Here is a 14,752-nt window from a genome sequence, read left to right as displayed (position 1 = left end):
GTTACTCTAATTCGGGTGTCACGCCTCAAAGTGCTGGCTCTTCTGCAGTGACAGGACTGTAGTGTCATACTTTCCTGCACCACCTTATAATGAGACGGCACTGCCCATCATCTTCAGGGATGCTGGAAACACCCTTGGAATGAAAAAAGGGTCCACACAAGGCCACACCCCCTCTCAATTAGGCCACACCCCTCTTCAGATAGCTATTTCACTGCGGGTGTGAGGGTGTTAAATCAGAGTGCAATTCAACCTGCTTAAAAGAGGCGGTACCCGGAGTACGTTGTACTTCTGCGTAATGGGTGGTTTGCTTTCGCTATATCACTATGAGCGGTTTAAAAAAATGACAAAAGATTTTTTTTTCTAAATTAATAATGACAACATTTCTGGAAATTGCGTGAAGAATAATTTTATATGAAACTAAGGGACTTGTGTATTTTAGCGGCGCCCCCGATGTTGGTCGTGCGATGTTTTAATCGCATCGCATGCCATGTACCAGATGCAATGCGATGCGATGCGACGCAATTTTGGCCCCCTATACCATTAAAAATTGTATGAGCACCCTAAAGGGTGCTTTTAAGCACCCAAATGGGTGCTTACGATGTTAAATGCAGCCCCACGCCAACCCCGCACTATAAACGTGAACCCTAAGCGTGGCAAGCGCAGCGAGCCTGCGAGGGGCGGCGGTACGCGTCCTACAACTTTTTCATACCCCCACTATCCACGTCGGCGTGGAGTTGAGAATAGAAAGTGTGGCGAGCACAGCAAGCCACCGAGCCCGAAGCGTCCCTTCACAGGTATCCGCGTCCCCTCGCGGGCTTCACAGGTATCCGCGTCCCCTCGCCACACTTCGGGCACGGTGGCTCGCTGCGCTCGCCACACTTTCTATTCTCAACAACGCCGACGTGGATAGTGGGGGTATGAAAAGGTCGTAGGACTCGTACCGCCGCCCCTCGCGGGCTCGCTGCGCTCGCCATGCTTCTGGTTCAAGTTTATAGTGGGGGGGTGGCGTGGGGTATGCATTTAACATTGTAAGCACCCATTAGGGTGCTTATACAATGTTTAATCGCATCGCATTGTATGGCATTGTATGCCATATACAATGTCATACAATTTAAAAATTGTATGACATTGTACAACATCGCGCGATATCGCATCGCATACCATCGCATGCCTTTTGGTATGCGATGCGATGGGCGCCGCTAAAATATACAAGTACCGAAACTAATTTGTGGAAAAAACAAAATATATATATATATACAAGGTGATTCATCGCGCCCTATGGGCGAGTGCTCTTCACACCGGCGTAAGGGGCTGCGCCCCCTTAATTTGTGAACGTTTGTATTGTGAGAAAGATGGTTAGAATTGTATGAAAGATGCCTGTATTGCAACTTGAGTTATAAGTGAAATGTGTTAAATAGAGAGCATATGATTTGGAAGGGGTGTGTATTGTTTTGTTTAATTAAAAAGCGGTTACAGAGTAAGATGTACATTGATAGTGTGGAGGGTACAGTGACATTTGTGGGTGTGGGGGGGGGGCTGTGTGTGCATGTTGTTTAAGTGTGTGCAATAGTATAGTAGGGTGTTTTTGAGTCAGCGGCTCCCCACTGGCGGAGGTCACGACACAAGAAAACAGGAGGCTGGGTAGTGATAGGGGTGTGTGGGCATAAGGGGGACTAAAGAGGAGGGTGGGAGACACTGTGCAGCTTCTGCCAGTGGGTGAGGGTCCAGCGTGGCAGCACAGGAGTACAGGATGGTGGCCCTGAGTCAGTGTCTCCTCCTACTGGGTGGGAGTTAGGGTGCATGAGAGCAGGAGGCTGGGTGGTAAAGCATGATAGGGGAATGTGGGCAACACAGGGTGAGCGGGTCTCCACTGGCGGAAGTTACGGGGCAGGAGAACAGGAGGCAGGGCAGTGATAGAGGTGTGTGGGCATGAGGGGTAGTAAAGGTTTTTGCCTGTTGCAGAGTAGGGATGGGCATTGGTGCAGACGCCATAGATGGTTGCCATTAATGGCAATTTTGCACCCTGCCATCGATAGTAGTAACATATTACTTGGATCACCATCGATTGTTGTAGCTATCGATGGTCATCCATTATATCTGACTGAATAGGGCGTGGGTCAATCAGAACTTCGTGGCGGGACTTCCGGGTGTGGGTAGTGTGTAGCTATGCTCCGTGTCTCCTTTGCCATCGTTGTAGGGAAACCATCTGGTCCTCCCAGGGGGGGGGGCTTGAATCGTGGGAAGGGGGGTCAGCAAATTGCGGGAGGGGGGTTGTCCGGGTCAGTGAATTGCGGGAGGGAAGGTTGTGGAGGTCCGTGAATTGCGGGAGGGGTGCGGGTGGTGCCGTGAATCAAGGGAGGGGGACGCAGGGGGTGGCGCGGGGGTCCGTGAATCGCGGAAGGGGGCATGAATCGCGGGAGGGGGGGTCGTGGGGGGCTGCGAATCGCAGGATACCCATCGCATTAAGTCCAATGTCTTTAGGCATATAACAATGTCCAATAAGTCCCACAATGTGTGCTGCTCCACTTGTCGGATCCACCATGAATCCACAAAGGTATGCTTGCAAAAAGAAGGTAAATGAAGCGCACAGTCAGTAATATATATAACACAATTTTACTTATAAAATACTGACGTACATTAAAGGGTAAAAACAGCAATGCTTGCCAGGGGGTATGTACGAAGTCCGAACCTGTGGCGAAACGCGTTGGGCGTGGCTTCCAGTGATCCCGACTATGTGGCTTCTTTGCAGTCCATGTCGATCTGAAGGAGTGGATCCGAGTGAGCGGTTGTTTGATGAGGTTCCTGCTGGCGACTGATCACCGCCTACGGCTGTTTCCATTCTGACCGTCCTGCCGCACTGCCCGTCTACTCCCTGGCAAGCATTGCTGTTTTTACCCTTTAATGTACGTCAGTATTTTATAAGTAAAATTGTGTTATATATATTACTGACTGTGCGCTTCATTTACCTTCTTTTTGCATATATATATATATATATATATATATATATCCCCTGATGACAACTGGCTCATGCCCAGTAGAAACAGCTGTCGGGACAGCTGCTGTTTGTTTCTGATGTACCTGAAATAAACCTTCGTTTTTCTTCATTTCGTTGCTGAGTGCTGGTCTGAACTCCTTCACCCTGGGGGGGTAAGTGTATTTGCATTTCTTGTATGGACCCTGCACCGGATTGATTTCTCCCGTGGAGTGCCGCCCTGTTGCCCCATCTTCCTCTATAGATAGATAGAGAGAGAGAGAGAGAGAGAGAGAGAGAGAGTGAGTGACTGAGTTAGGGTGTGGCACTCAAGCAAAATAAAACTCTCATAGACAGAGGATTTAGATCAACGTTTCAAATGTCTTGCATTTGTCGTCAGGATATGACGACAAATGCAAGACATTTGAAATGTTGATCTAAATCCTCTGTCTATGAGAGTTTTATTTCGCTTGAGTGCCGCACCTTAAATCTCTATCTACAATTTACCTGTGAAGGCACCAGCTAAAGCTATTGCGTGTTGTTTGGAGTGCAGGACCCTTGCGCACTATTTATATATATATTTATATATGTGTGTGTGTGTGTGTGTAGGTTGTTAACCGGCACTCAGGACTGGCGTGGATGCTCTCTTGTAGCTGGCTCCGGTGCCCTCACTGATGAGGTATGGCGGCAATTGTATATAAAGAGGGAAGCGGCACTCGGGGACTGTATTAGCAGTGAAAACAGTGGGATTACTTTTAATCCATGTGCTAGTAGAAAAATGAAGTTTCGGCACTTCATTAGTGCACACACATTGGTGATAAAAACACAGGTACAGTGTATAAGAAGGATTACAAGAATAATTTACCCCCCCCCTGGCCATCGATAGTGCTTAACTATGCAATGGATGACCATCGATATTTTTACATATCGATGGTCATCCATTGTGTTTGATTGATTGGCCTCTGGGCCAATCAAAACACGGGGGCGGGGCTTTGCGGGTGTCGGGGGCGGAGCTATGCTCCGTGTCCCGGCACTTTGGAAAAAAAAAAAACAGCAAAACATCGTTTTGCTATTCCATCGATGGAGGGAAACCATCTGGTACTCCCCCATTGATGGCAAAAGTATTTGACATCGGCCATGAACCATCGATGATTTCGAATCATCGATGGTCGATGGCCATCCCTACTGCGGAGATCCAACTCTGGAAGTCAGCATGTGACCCCTTGCAGAGCATGTACTGTAACTCCATGACAACAAGCATGTTAACCCCTGGCAAAGCATGTAAATCCATGGCAACAAGCATGTTAAACCCTGGCAGAGCATTTAACACCTGGTAGAGCAGGTTAATCCCATGGCAATGAGCATTTTAACCCCCTAATATGCAATGAGCATTAAGGTGTGTGGAATAATGTATAATGGGCATTATGGCATGTGGTATAATATGTAATAGGTATTACAGTGTATGGCATAATGTGCACTGCCCACTATGGTATGTGGCATAACATGTTATGACCATTGTGGCATGTGGTATAATATCTAATGGGTGTGTGATCTGTAATAGGCATTAAGATGTATCCACCTTGGAAGCAGTGGCGTAACAACAGGTCCACAGAGGAGCTCTGTCCCTGGGGGCCCCAGGAAATTGTTGTCCCGGGGCCCAGGATTTCTCTTGGCGGCCCTGTAGATAGGAGTCATGGACATTGAGGTATTGTCAGCATGCATGTAAGAGGAGACCATTTATTTGGTTATCAATGGCGGTCTGAAGGGAGATATGGAATGTTAAATACACACCGTATGAGCAGTGTGCGGCGTATAACTCAGTCACTGACTGCAGTACTTGGATAAGTGTATGATATGATGGTCAGGACTATCGGGTGCAGTGAAGTCAGTTCCAGTAGAGCACGAGCTCCAGCAGCCAAAGACTTCAGAGGGCGCGTTGTAGGCTGCTGCCGAGAACCGTACCCACAGCGCAGCTCCCTTGTAGTCTGGCCAGGGCAGCGCTAGTCTCTCCACAGATGTGGCCCAAGCAGATTGAGCACCTTTAGTTGGTGGCATGGTGAAGTGATTCCACAAGTCATGTCACAGCACATTGGCCCTTATTCTGGTTGACACGCAAAGCTGCAAAATTTGTCATCTATGCACCGCCAGCTTGAAGACCACCCCACCCCCTCCCACGCATGCTGATTTCCCCTCATGCGTGCATATGGATGTTTACCATAAACATCCATTCGCAGCCTTGCGTGCGGGGACAACATCATTAGATGGTTGCCGACCAAGTGCTCGCAGACGCTCTCTGGTGTGTTAGATTTACGGTGTCCCTGTACAGGAAGAGGGCAGGTAGCTGACGTCAGCTGCCCACACCCGCATCACCGGCGCATTAGCATGGGAACTCCCAGCATTTTCATGGGCACTACCCCTTGCCACTGAATAAGCAATTTGCGGCGCCCCCTTGCACAAAGCGGCTACACATGCGCAGTTGCTGACCATCACTCCCCTGTGCGAACGCATCAGAATAAGGACCATTGTCCTATGTGAGCTGAGACAGGTTGCAATGGAAAGTGATGGTGCTGAGGAACATGATGGGGGCTGTGGCTGAGGAACATGATGGGGGCTGCGGCTGAGGAACATGATGGGGGCTGCGGCTGAGGAACATGATGGGGGCTGCGGCTGAGGAACATGATGGGGGCTGCGGCTGAGGAACATGATGGGGGCTGCGGCTGAGGAACATGATGGGGGCTGCGGCTGAGGAACATGATGGGGGCTGCGGCTGAGGAACATGATGGGGGCTGCGGCTGAGGAACATGATGGGGGCTGCGGCTGAGGAACATGATGGGGGCTGCGGCTGAGGAACATGATGGGGGCTGCGGCTGAGGAACATGATGGGGGCTGCGGCTGAGGAACATGATGGGAGCTGCGGCTGAGGAACATGATGGGGGCTGCGGCTGAGGAACATGATGGGGGCTGCGGCTGAGGAACATGATGGGGGCTGCGGCTGAGGAACATGATGGGGGCTGCGGCTGAGGAACATGATGGGGGCTGCGGCTGAGGAACATGATGGGGGCTGCGGCTGAGGAACATGATGGGGGCTGCGGCTGAGGAACATGATGGGGGCTGCGGCTGAGGAACATGATGGGGGCTGCGGCTGAGGAACATGATGGGGGCTGTGGCTGAGGAACATGATGGGGGCTGTGGCTGAGGAAAGTGATGAGGAACTGAGGAAGCAGTGGCATAGCTATAGAGGGTGCAAGGAATGCAACTGCTATGGGGCCCAGCAGCTTGTGGGGGCCCTGCAGGCAATCCCCTACAACCTTCTGATTATAATTTGTACAGGCCACTGTCCTGCGCCCTCCTTCAGCGATGCATTTAAAATGCAGGAAACACTGTCAGTGACAGGGAGACCCTGCGCAGTGAGACCCCCGGTGTGTCAGTGACAGGGAGACCCTGCGCAGTGAGACCCCCGGTGTGTCAGTGACAGGGAGACTCTGCGCAGTGAGACCCCCGGTGTGTCAGTGACAGGGAGACCCTGCGCAGTGAGACCCCCAGTGTGTCAGTGACAGGGAGACCCTGCGCAGTGAGACCCCCGGTGTGTCAGTGACAGGGAGACCCTGCGCAGTGAGACCCCCGGTGTGTCAGTGACAGGGAGACCCTGCGCAGTGAGACCCCCGGTGTGTCAGTGACAGGGAGACTCTGCGCAGTGAGACCCCCGGTGTGTCAGTGACAGGGAGACCCTGCGCAGTGAGACCCCCGGTGTGTCAGTGACAGGGAGACCCTGCGCAGTGAGACCCCTGGTGTGTCAGTGACAGGGAGACCCTGCGCAGTGAGACCCCCGGTGTGTCAGTGACAGGGAGACTCTGCGCAGTGAGACCCCCGGTGTGTCAGTGACAGGGAGACTCTGCGCAGTGAGACCCCCGGTGTGTCAGTGACAGGGAGACCCTGCGCAGTGAGACCCCCGGTGTGTCAGTGACAGGGAGACCCTGCGCAGTGAGACCCCCGGTGTGTCAGTGACAGGGAGACCCTGCGCAGTGAGCGGGGGTGAAGGAGAAATCCTGACTGGTGAATTGGAGCCCTGCGCAGCGATAAGAAGGATCCCTGATTACCTGCCACTGCAGGAAGGATATGCGCCACCACTTCGGAAGAGAGGGGCAGGTATACAGTCCCACTGGGGTGGGGGTTGGGTGGTATTAGGAGGGACAGAGTGATGGCTGTGACAAGCCTTTCAAACCCCCTGCTCCCCCCCCCCCCCCATCTTGTCCTCTTCTTACCCCCCTTCTCATCCTATACTCATCCCCCCTCGTGCTCTACTCCCCTCTTTCTATAAACCCTCTCTCACTCCGCCTGTCATTCTCACCTATTTATATCTCTCTGTTCCTAATCCTCTATCTCTAGCCTCCACCCCTCTTTCCCCACACTTCCCCTCTGTCTTTATTCCATCTCCCTCACGCTCTCTGACCATTTCTAAATGGTGCTATCTCTCACTCCCAGTCCCTCCCCTTCCTCTCCCAGACACCCCCTCTCACTCCCAGTCCATCCCCTTCCTCTCCCAGACACCCCCTCTCACTCCCAGTCCCTCCCCTTACCTCTCCCAAACACCCTCTCTCACTCCCATTCTCTTCCCCTTCCCAAATAGGTCAGGTTCAAATACGCCACGTGGCGTATTTGGGACTCTAACTTGGGACACTTGGATTCCCGCCACTCAGTAAAGCAGGACTCTGCCAGATCTGGACTGCCCTGCTGCTGAGACTGCCCTGCTTCCTGTGTTGCCCCGGGCATTGGTCACCCATGCTTGTTTTTATCCTCTGTTATTGTAAGTGTACATCTTTAAGTGTTTACTCTCTACACTATCGTTTTTTTTCTTTTACTTACATGGTACCGTATATGGAAGAGGATTTCATTCTAAGGAATTAACTGTTCATTCTTGAATAAAACTGATAGTGGTAAAACACTGACATTCATTTAGTCACAAATTGGTGATTCGGTTTATGGGAACCACTGAAGCGCTGAAACAACGTTTCAGTTGTATTTGAACAACTTTAGTTAAGTCTTACAAATACAACTGAAACGTTGTTATCCTCTCATGGCTTCCTGAGTTGTTATTTTCATATATCTGAGTGCCGCACCTTCGTGGATGTATGCAGTATTTTGTGAAGGCACCAGGACCAGATATAATTTCCAGTGGGAGTGCTGGACCCTCGTGCATTATCTCTATCTATCTGGTGATAAATAAATAATTGTTCTTTTATCCAGTGTCTTGGCTGTCGGGTACCGTCTCATCAGTGGACCCCTGGAATATTACGTTATAACCCGTACCTACAGTATAGGTAAATATGGTGTAGCTAGAAAGGCCCCTACTCTGCCCATCATGCTGTGTAATAAAGTGTCCCCATATGATGCACTGTGACAACTAGTGTACTACAATATCTCTTATACTAGAATACGTGGGTCACTGCTACCAAACTGTCCAGATCTCATGACCCCATAATACCACAATATGAATGACTGATACTACTGTGCAGCATGATCACTGATGGACACGTCTGGCATAATGGGAGTTGGTATAATTGTGGCCATGCACCTTCCCCATGAAGCCACACCCTGGGCCAGATGCACTGAGCTTGAAAAGTGATAAATAACCAAATAACCAATCAGCTCCTACCTGCCATGTCATAGACTGTTTGATAAACAACCAACCAATCAGCGCCTGTCTGACATATTTCAAACAGTCTATGACATGGCAGGTAGGAGCTGATTGGTTGGTTGTTTATCACTTTTGAAGCGTAGTACATCTGGCCCCCTATATTTTTGGTTAACTGTTTAAATGTTGGAAGATGGGAAGGGAAGGGGGAGGGGGGCACCAATTCGGTCTGACACTGAGCATCAGAATGTCTACTTAGAGCTCTGCTCCATGTAACCAGTGCTAAGAGGTAGGTACACTTTAATCAGGCGCTACACTGGTGGGAGGTGCCCCGTTCTCCCCCTGCCCAGTAATATGTGTGAGCTGAACCTCCTGCAGAGGTGCCCAGTGTTGCACAAAGCACACTAGTTGTGTAATAAGGAAACAGTTTAATACACATCTTGTACAGAACCCAATGTGACGACACAAGTCTGGACTTTGGTCCATTCTCCCAGAATACATTGCAGGAACTGGACCCATATCACCAAGATGGGCAGGATGCAGGCTCTTCAGGTGACATAAGAATCCGTATAGGCCTCATGGCAGCGGTCTCCCTTCATCGACAGTGCAGGCTTCAGAAAGGTGAAATCTCATCTTCCAGGGTCTTCCCACATTCACATGCGGTAAGCTGCGGCTTCTCGTTCTTCTGAGGAAGCGCTACGTACACACGTATGTGGCAATACTCGTTCTCACCCGTCTTGACCTAAGAGACAGTTACATTATAGCAAGAGGGGTTTATGATATATCCATTATAGGCAGGGCTATTTTTCAGCAGGAACTGTGGCCCTTATTCTAGTTCACTCTGACAAAATATTTCATAGATTGACAAAACCATGTGCACTGCAGGTGTAAAACCCCACCCAAATCTAATTATCTCTGCACAAGTAACACCTGCCTCATGCACATGGTTTTGTCCATCTAAGAAATATTTTGTCAGAAAGAGTGAACTAGAATAAGGGCCTCAGTTCCTGCTGGAGCCTGCTGAAAAATAGCCCTGGTTATAGGTAACTGCAGGACAGGCGGCCACCAGCCCGTAGCCTGGGGTACATGTGGTACCAGAACACACACAGCTATCACTGCTAAGGTATTACATTGTACATCTCCTCTGCAGCCAGGATAGAGGCCCATTGTACATCGGCCACCGCAAGGTTAAAGTGTCTTACAAGCTTCATTAAAACATAGGCCGTCCTGCCCAACATTGCAGACATATACTACGCAAGGTGTGAGGGCAATACAAGGCTTAGAATAAGGTCACCAAAAGGCAGAAAGGTGACGCACTTCCTACACTAATGGGGCGATTCAGAAGCGATCGGTCCCCAGGGTATTCCTACCAGGGACCGATGGTGCAGCTCTGCACATGGCCGATTATACGCCTTCACTGACTATCAGTCGCCAAGACGGTCGCAGCATTTTATGGGCATCCCCTTGGGAATGCAGACCGGCCAATACCTGCCAGAGGCAGGAAAGCAGCAAGCGGTACTGAATCAGGCCCTAAGGGTGGCTATACACTAAAGGCAATGTACAGTATCTGAGGCTTGGAATTGCACCAGATTTCCCTTGAACCGAGCAGCAGCTTCCCGGAATCCTGTCAGATCTTGTACTTTGTGCTATTTCACATAAGATCTAATGCATGGAATTTACCTGGTGGGCTGTACTACAGGGTGCAAGGGGGGGCTAAATGGGGTTATAGGCTAGGGTAGAAGAGACTAGGAGCTACCCTACCTATGGGGGAAGATTTAAGGCGCCCATACACTGCAGTGATGTATCGCAGCAGTGTATTACTATCCGATCCCCCACAAGCCACCTGAGATCTTCCCGGGCAACAGGATCACATGCAACCAGGGCCGCCGTCAGGGGGGTGCCCTGGGTACGGCTGTCCCGGGCCCCGGCCTCTAAAGGGGCCCGGCCAGCTGCCCACAGCCCACTGGCACCAGGCACGCACAATACATAGTGCAGCCTGCAGAACGCCGAGCCTAGAACACAGAGGGGCTCGGCGCTCTGCAGGCTGCACTGTGCTGTGTGCGCTCCGGACCATGGAGGCTGAAGAATCCGGAGGACGTTGCTGCGGGTGATGGTAAGTAATGGGGGAGGGGGCGCGGCGGAGATACGGCGCTGTGCTGGGGGCCCAGACTGTAGGTCAGTCCCAGGCCCCAACATTTCTAGTGGCAGCTCTGCATGCGACCCGGTTTCCTGCGAGCGGGAAGGGGGCAGAGATGGTGGTCGGACGGGCAGCAGGTCCGATGCGCATCAGACATCCTATTTGTCTAGCCGTATATGCCTGCAGTGGTAGCAGAACGTGGCCCTGTGCCTGAAGCATTGCGAGCAAAATGAGCCATACTAAAGCAGGGTCGCCTACCCTCCCGGAATGGCTGGGAGGCTCCCGAAAATCGGATCCCCCTCCCAGCCCCCCGGAAAGGTGGGCAACCCTCCCGGATGCCGACACCACCCCAGGCAGCATTAATTTCCCGTGATTCGTGGCTTTTTAGAGAAGGGGGCGGAGATAAAGATGCAAACCACGTCATTTAGCCCTGCCCCCTCCTCGAAGACCCGCGAATTGCATTGCTGGGGGCGGGGCTTGATGACTTCTACATCAGATCAGGATCCCCCCGTCCCCGAAGTGCCGCCAACACTCTGCGGGCTACTCCCGGTGAGGAGACTTTAAAAGTAGGCAACCCTGCCTGCACTAAAGGTATGAGCTACACTAATGGGGGTCCATGTCCACAGCTGTCAATAGGGCAAAAAAAAAAAAAAAAAAAAGATCTTTTAAAACTCATGAAAAACCTTTTCATGTGTCAACCTTTTGCTTCTGTAAACTTTTCATGCCCACTCTGGTCAGAGGCAGTCACCCAGCAAAGTGGCACTACAGTACACCCAGAATAATGACCTTACACACACAGGTCTGTACACAGAGATGCAGTCACACAGCCGCAGTGTGGCACTACACCACACACACCCACAGTAATTACCTCACACACAGGTCTGTACGCAGAGGTTCAGTCACAGTGACACTACAGTACACCCAGAGTAATAACCTTAGAGGCACAGCCACAGAGAGTAGTAGTAGTAGTACGTTTATAAGGCGCCACAAAGTGTCCACAGCGCCGTACATAGTAAAACAACAAGGTAACCTACAGGGTGTGTTGATAAAATAGGGGTATAGCTAAAATCAGCATCAGTTCTGAAGTAGGTGTGGAAATTGTCAAGGAGACTGAAGATGAAGTAGAGGAAGGGAAGAACAGGGCAGGAGCGCTGATGAGGTAGGGTGAGTACGTGAGGAAGGAGGGCCCTGCTCATAAGAGTAAATAGACTAAAAGGAGGTGGGTGGATGAACGAAACACAACAGGATAAGTAGGAATGGATGGGGTAGGGTAGGCAGGATAGGAGGAGCAAAAGAGGTTAGGAGGAGGGATAGGCTAGTCGAAAAAAGTGGGTTTTGAGGGAGAGCCTAAGGGAGGTAAGGGAATCAGAAAGCCTGATGGGTGGCGGGAGGTTGTTCCAGTGCAGGGGGGCAGCGCGAGAGAAGTCTTGGACACGGGACCGAGAGAGGCAGTACAGTACACCCCCGGAGTTATTACCACCACAAACAGGTCTTTACTCAGAGGTGCAGTCACACAGCGGCACTACAGTACACCCCCAGAGTAATTACCTTACACACACACAGAGGTCTGTACACAGAGGTGCAGTCACACAGCGACACTACAGTACACCCCCAGAGTAATTACCTTACACACACACACACACCTGTTCTTCCCTTCCTCTACTTCATCTTCAGTCTCCTTGACAATTTTGACACCTACTTCTGAACTTATGCTGATTTTAGTTCTACCAGCTATACCCCTATTTATACTGTATCTTTCAACACACCCTTTACGTTACCTTGTAATTTTTTTTTGCTATGTACGGCGCCTTATAAATAAACGTACTACTACTACTACACACACAGAGGTCTGTACACAGAGGTGCAGTCACACAGCAACACTACAGTACACCCCCAGAGTAATTACCTTACACACACACACACACACACACACAGGTCTGTATACAGAGGTGCAGTCACCCAGCCGGAGAGTGACAGTACAGTACACCCAGAGTAATTACCTTACACACACACACACAGGTCTGTACGCAGAGGTGCAGTCACCCAGCCACAGAGCGACAGTACAGTATACCCAACACACAGGTCTACACAGAGGTGCAGTCACCCAGCCGGAGAGTGACAGTACAGTACACCCAGAGTAATTACCTTACACACACAGGTCTGTACGCAGAGGTGCAGTCACCCAGCCACAGAGCGACACTATAGTATACTACACCCTCAGAGTAATTACCTTAATATACAGGTTTGTGCCATTCACGACCTGAGACTTGTACTCGGTGGGTTCAAAACAATCCACTTTCTTGTTTAATTTCTTTTCCACCTGCGACTTCACCTAAACAAAAACACACCATAGTCAGGCAGGAGACCCACACTGTCATGTACAGTACACACCATAGTCAGGCAGGAGACCCACGCTGTGTCATGTACAGTACACACTATAGTCAGGCCGGAGACCCACGCTGTGTCATGTACAGTACACAGTCAGGCAGGAGACCCACGCTGTGCCATGTACAGTACACACCTTAGTCAGGCAGGAGACCCACGCTGTCTCATGTACAGTACACACCACAGTCCGGTGACTCACACTGTCATGTACAGTACACACCACAGTCAGGAGACCCACGCTGTGTCATGTGCAGTATACACCACAGTCAGGCAGGAGACCCACGCTGTCTCATGTACAGTACACACCACAGTCAGGAGTGTGTATATAATTATAGCATGTTACCCGGTCACATAGTAATGGTGCAGGTGTATAGCAGCAGTATGTATATAATTATAGCATGTTACCCGGTCACATAGTAATGGTGCAGCTGTATAGCAGCAGTGTGTATACAATTATAGCATGTAACCCGTCACATAGTAATGGTGCAGGTGTATAGCAGCAGTGTGTATACAATTATAGCATGTAACCCGTCACATAGTAATGGTGCAGGTGTTTAGCAGCAGTGTGTATACAATTATAGCATGTAACCCGTCACATAGTAATGGTGCAGGTGTATAGCAGCAGTGTGTATACAATTATAGCATGTAACCCGTCACATAGTAATGGTGCAGGTGTATAGCAGCAGTGTGTATATAATTATAGCATGTAACCCGTCACATAGTAATGGTGCAGGTGTATAGCAGCAGTATGTATCTAATTATAGCATGTTACCCGGTCACATAGTAATGGTGCAGGTGTATAGCAGCAGTATGTATCTAATTATAGCATGTTACCCGGTCACATAGTAATGGTGCAGGTGTATAGCAGCAGTGTGTATACAATTATAGCATGTAACCCGTCACATAGTAATGGTGCAGGTGTATAGCAGCAGTGTGTATACAATTATAGCATGTAACCCGTCACATAGTAATGGTGCAGGTGTATAGCAGCAGTGTGTATATAATTATAGCATGTAACCCGTCACATAGTAATGGTGCAGGTGTATAGCAGCAGTATGTATAGAGTTATAGCCGTGTTACCTAGTCACATACTGTAGTAGTATGTATGTATGATGTTACTCGGTCACATAGTAATGGTACAGGTATAGACTGTAGCAGTATGTATGTATAGGATTATAAGATGTTACTCGGTCACATAGTAAGTGTAAAGGTATATAGCAGCAGTATGTATGTATGTATGTATGTATGTATGTATGTATGTATGTATATGATTATAGCCGTGTTACCTCATCACAGATCTTCCGCACCTCGGCATCAGCTGGCTTAGCATCCCCAAGACCACCGACTAGAGGCATGATTACACCAGGAGTGAGTATCAGGGTGTTCCCAGCCTCACCTGTATATATACCTGTGGGACATACCATTTGTTCTGAGCACTGGGGGGATACAGGTATTTGCCTGCACACATACTGGTCTGACTTATACTGAACATCAGGGTATAAATAAGGGAGTGTGTGCAAGGCTACAGGGACTGTCTGCAAGGATACAGGGGCCGTGTGTAAGGGTACAGGGACTGTCTGCAAGGATACAGCATACCTCCCAGCATGCCCCTCTCCGGGAGGGACAG

At 50.0% G+C, this 14,752-nt stretch overlaps 1 protein-coding gene across 1 annotated transcript; it reads right to left on the bottom strand.

Annotated features, from left to right (window-relative positions):
* Positions 1–9,011: 9,011 nt before the first annotated feature.
* Positions 9,012–14,545, bottom strand: LOC146058654 (cystatin-A-like). Its single transcript, XM_083170924.1, has 3 exons — positions 14,412–14,545; positions 12,971–13,072; positions 9,012–9,345 (listed from the first exon to the last, which is right to left on the bottom strand). The coding sequence occupies exons 1-3, from the start codon at positions 14,478–14,480 to the stop codon at positions 9,217–9,219; spliced, it is 300 nt and encodes a 99-aa protein (XP_083027050.1). The 5' UTR covers positions 14,481–14,545; the 3' UTR covers positions 9,012–9,216.
* Positions 14,546–14,752: the final 207 nt, after the last annotated feature.

This window comes from Crinia signifera, chromosome 2 (assembly GCF_055691185.1).
Source record: "Crinia signifera chromosome 2, ASM5569118v1, whole genome shotgun sequence".
NCBI classification, from domain to species: domain Eukaryota; kingdom Metazoa; phylum Chordata; class Amphibia; order Anura; family Myobatrachidae; genus Crinia; species Crinia signifera.
Note: the sequence above shows the minus strand (reverse complement) of the source record. Positions and strands in the feature narration are given on the sequence as shown.

Excerpts from the sequence above, each read along its gene's own strand:
- LOC146058654 (XM_083170924.1), bottom strand. The coding sequence starts at position 14,480 with ATGCCTCTAGTCGGTGGTCTTGGGGATGCTAAGCCAGCTGATGCCGAG. Across the intron at positions 13,073-14,411 it reads TGCGGAAGATCTGTGATGAG|GTGAAGTCGCAGGTGGAAAA; the intron begins GTAACACGGCTA and ends GTTTTTGTTTAG. Across the intron at positions 9,346-12,970 it reads GCACAAACCTGTATATTAAG|GTCAAGACGGGTGAGAACGA; the intron begins GTAATTACTCTG and ends ACTGTCTCTTAG.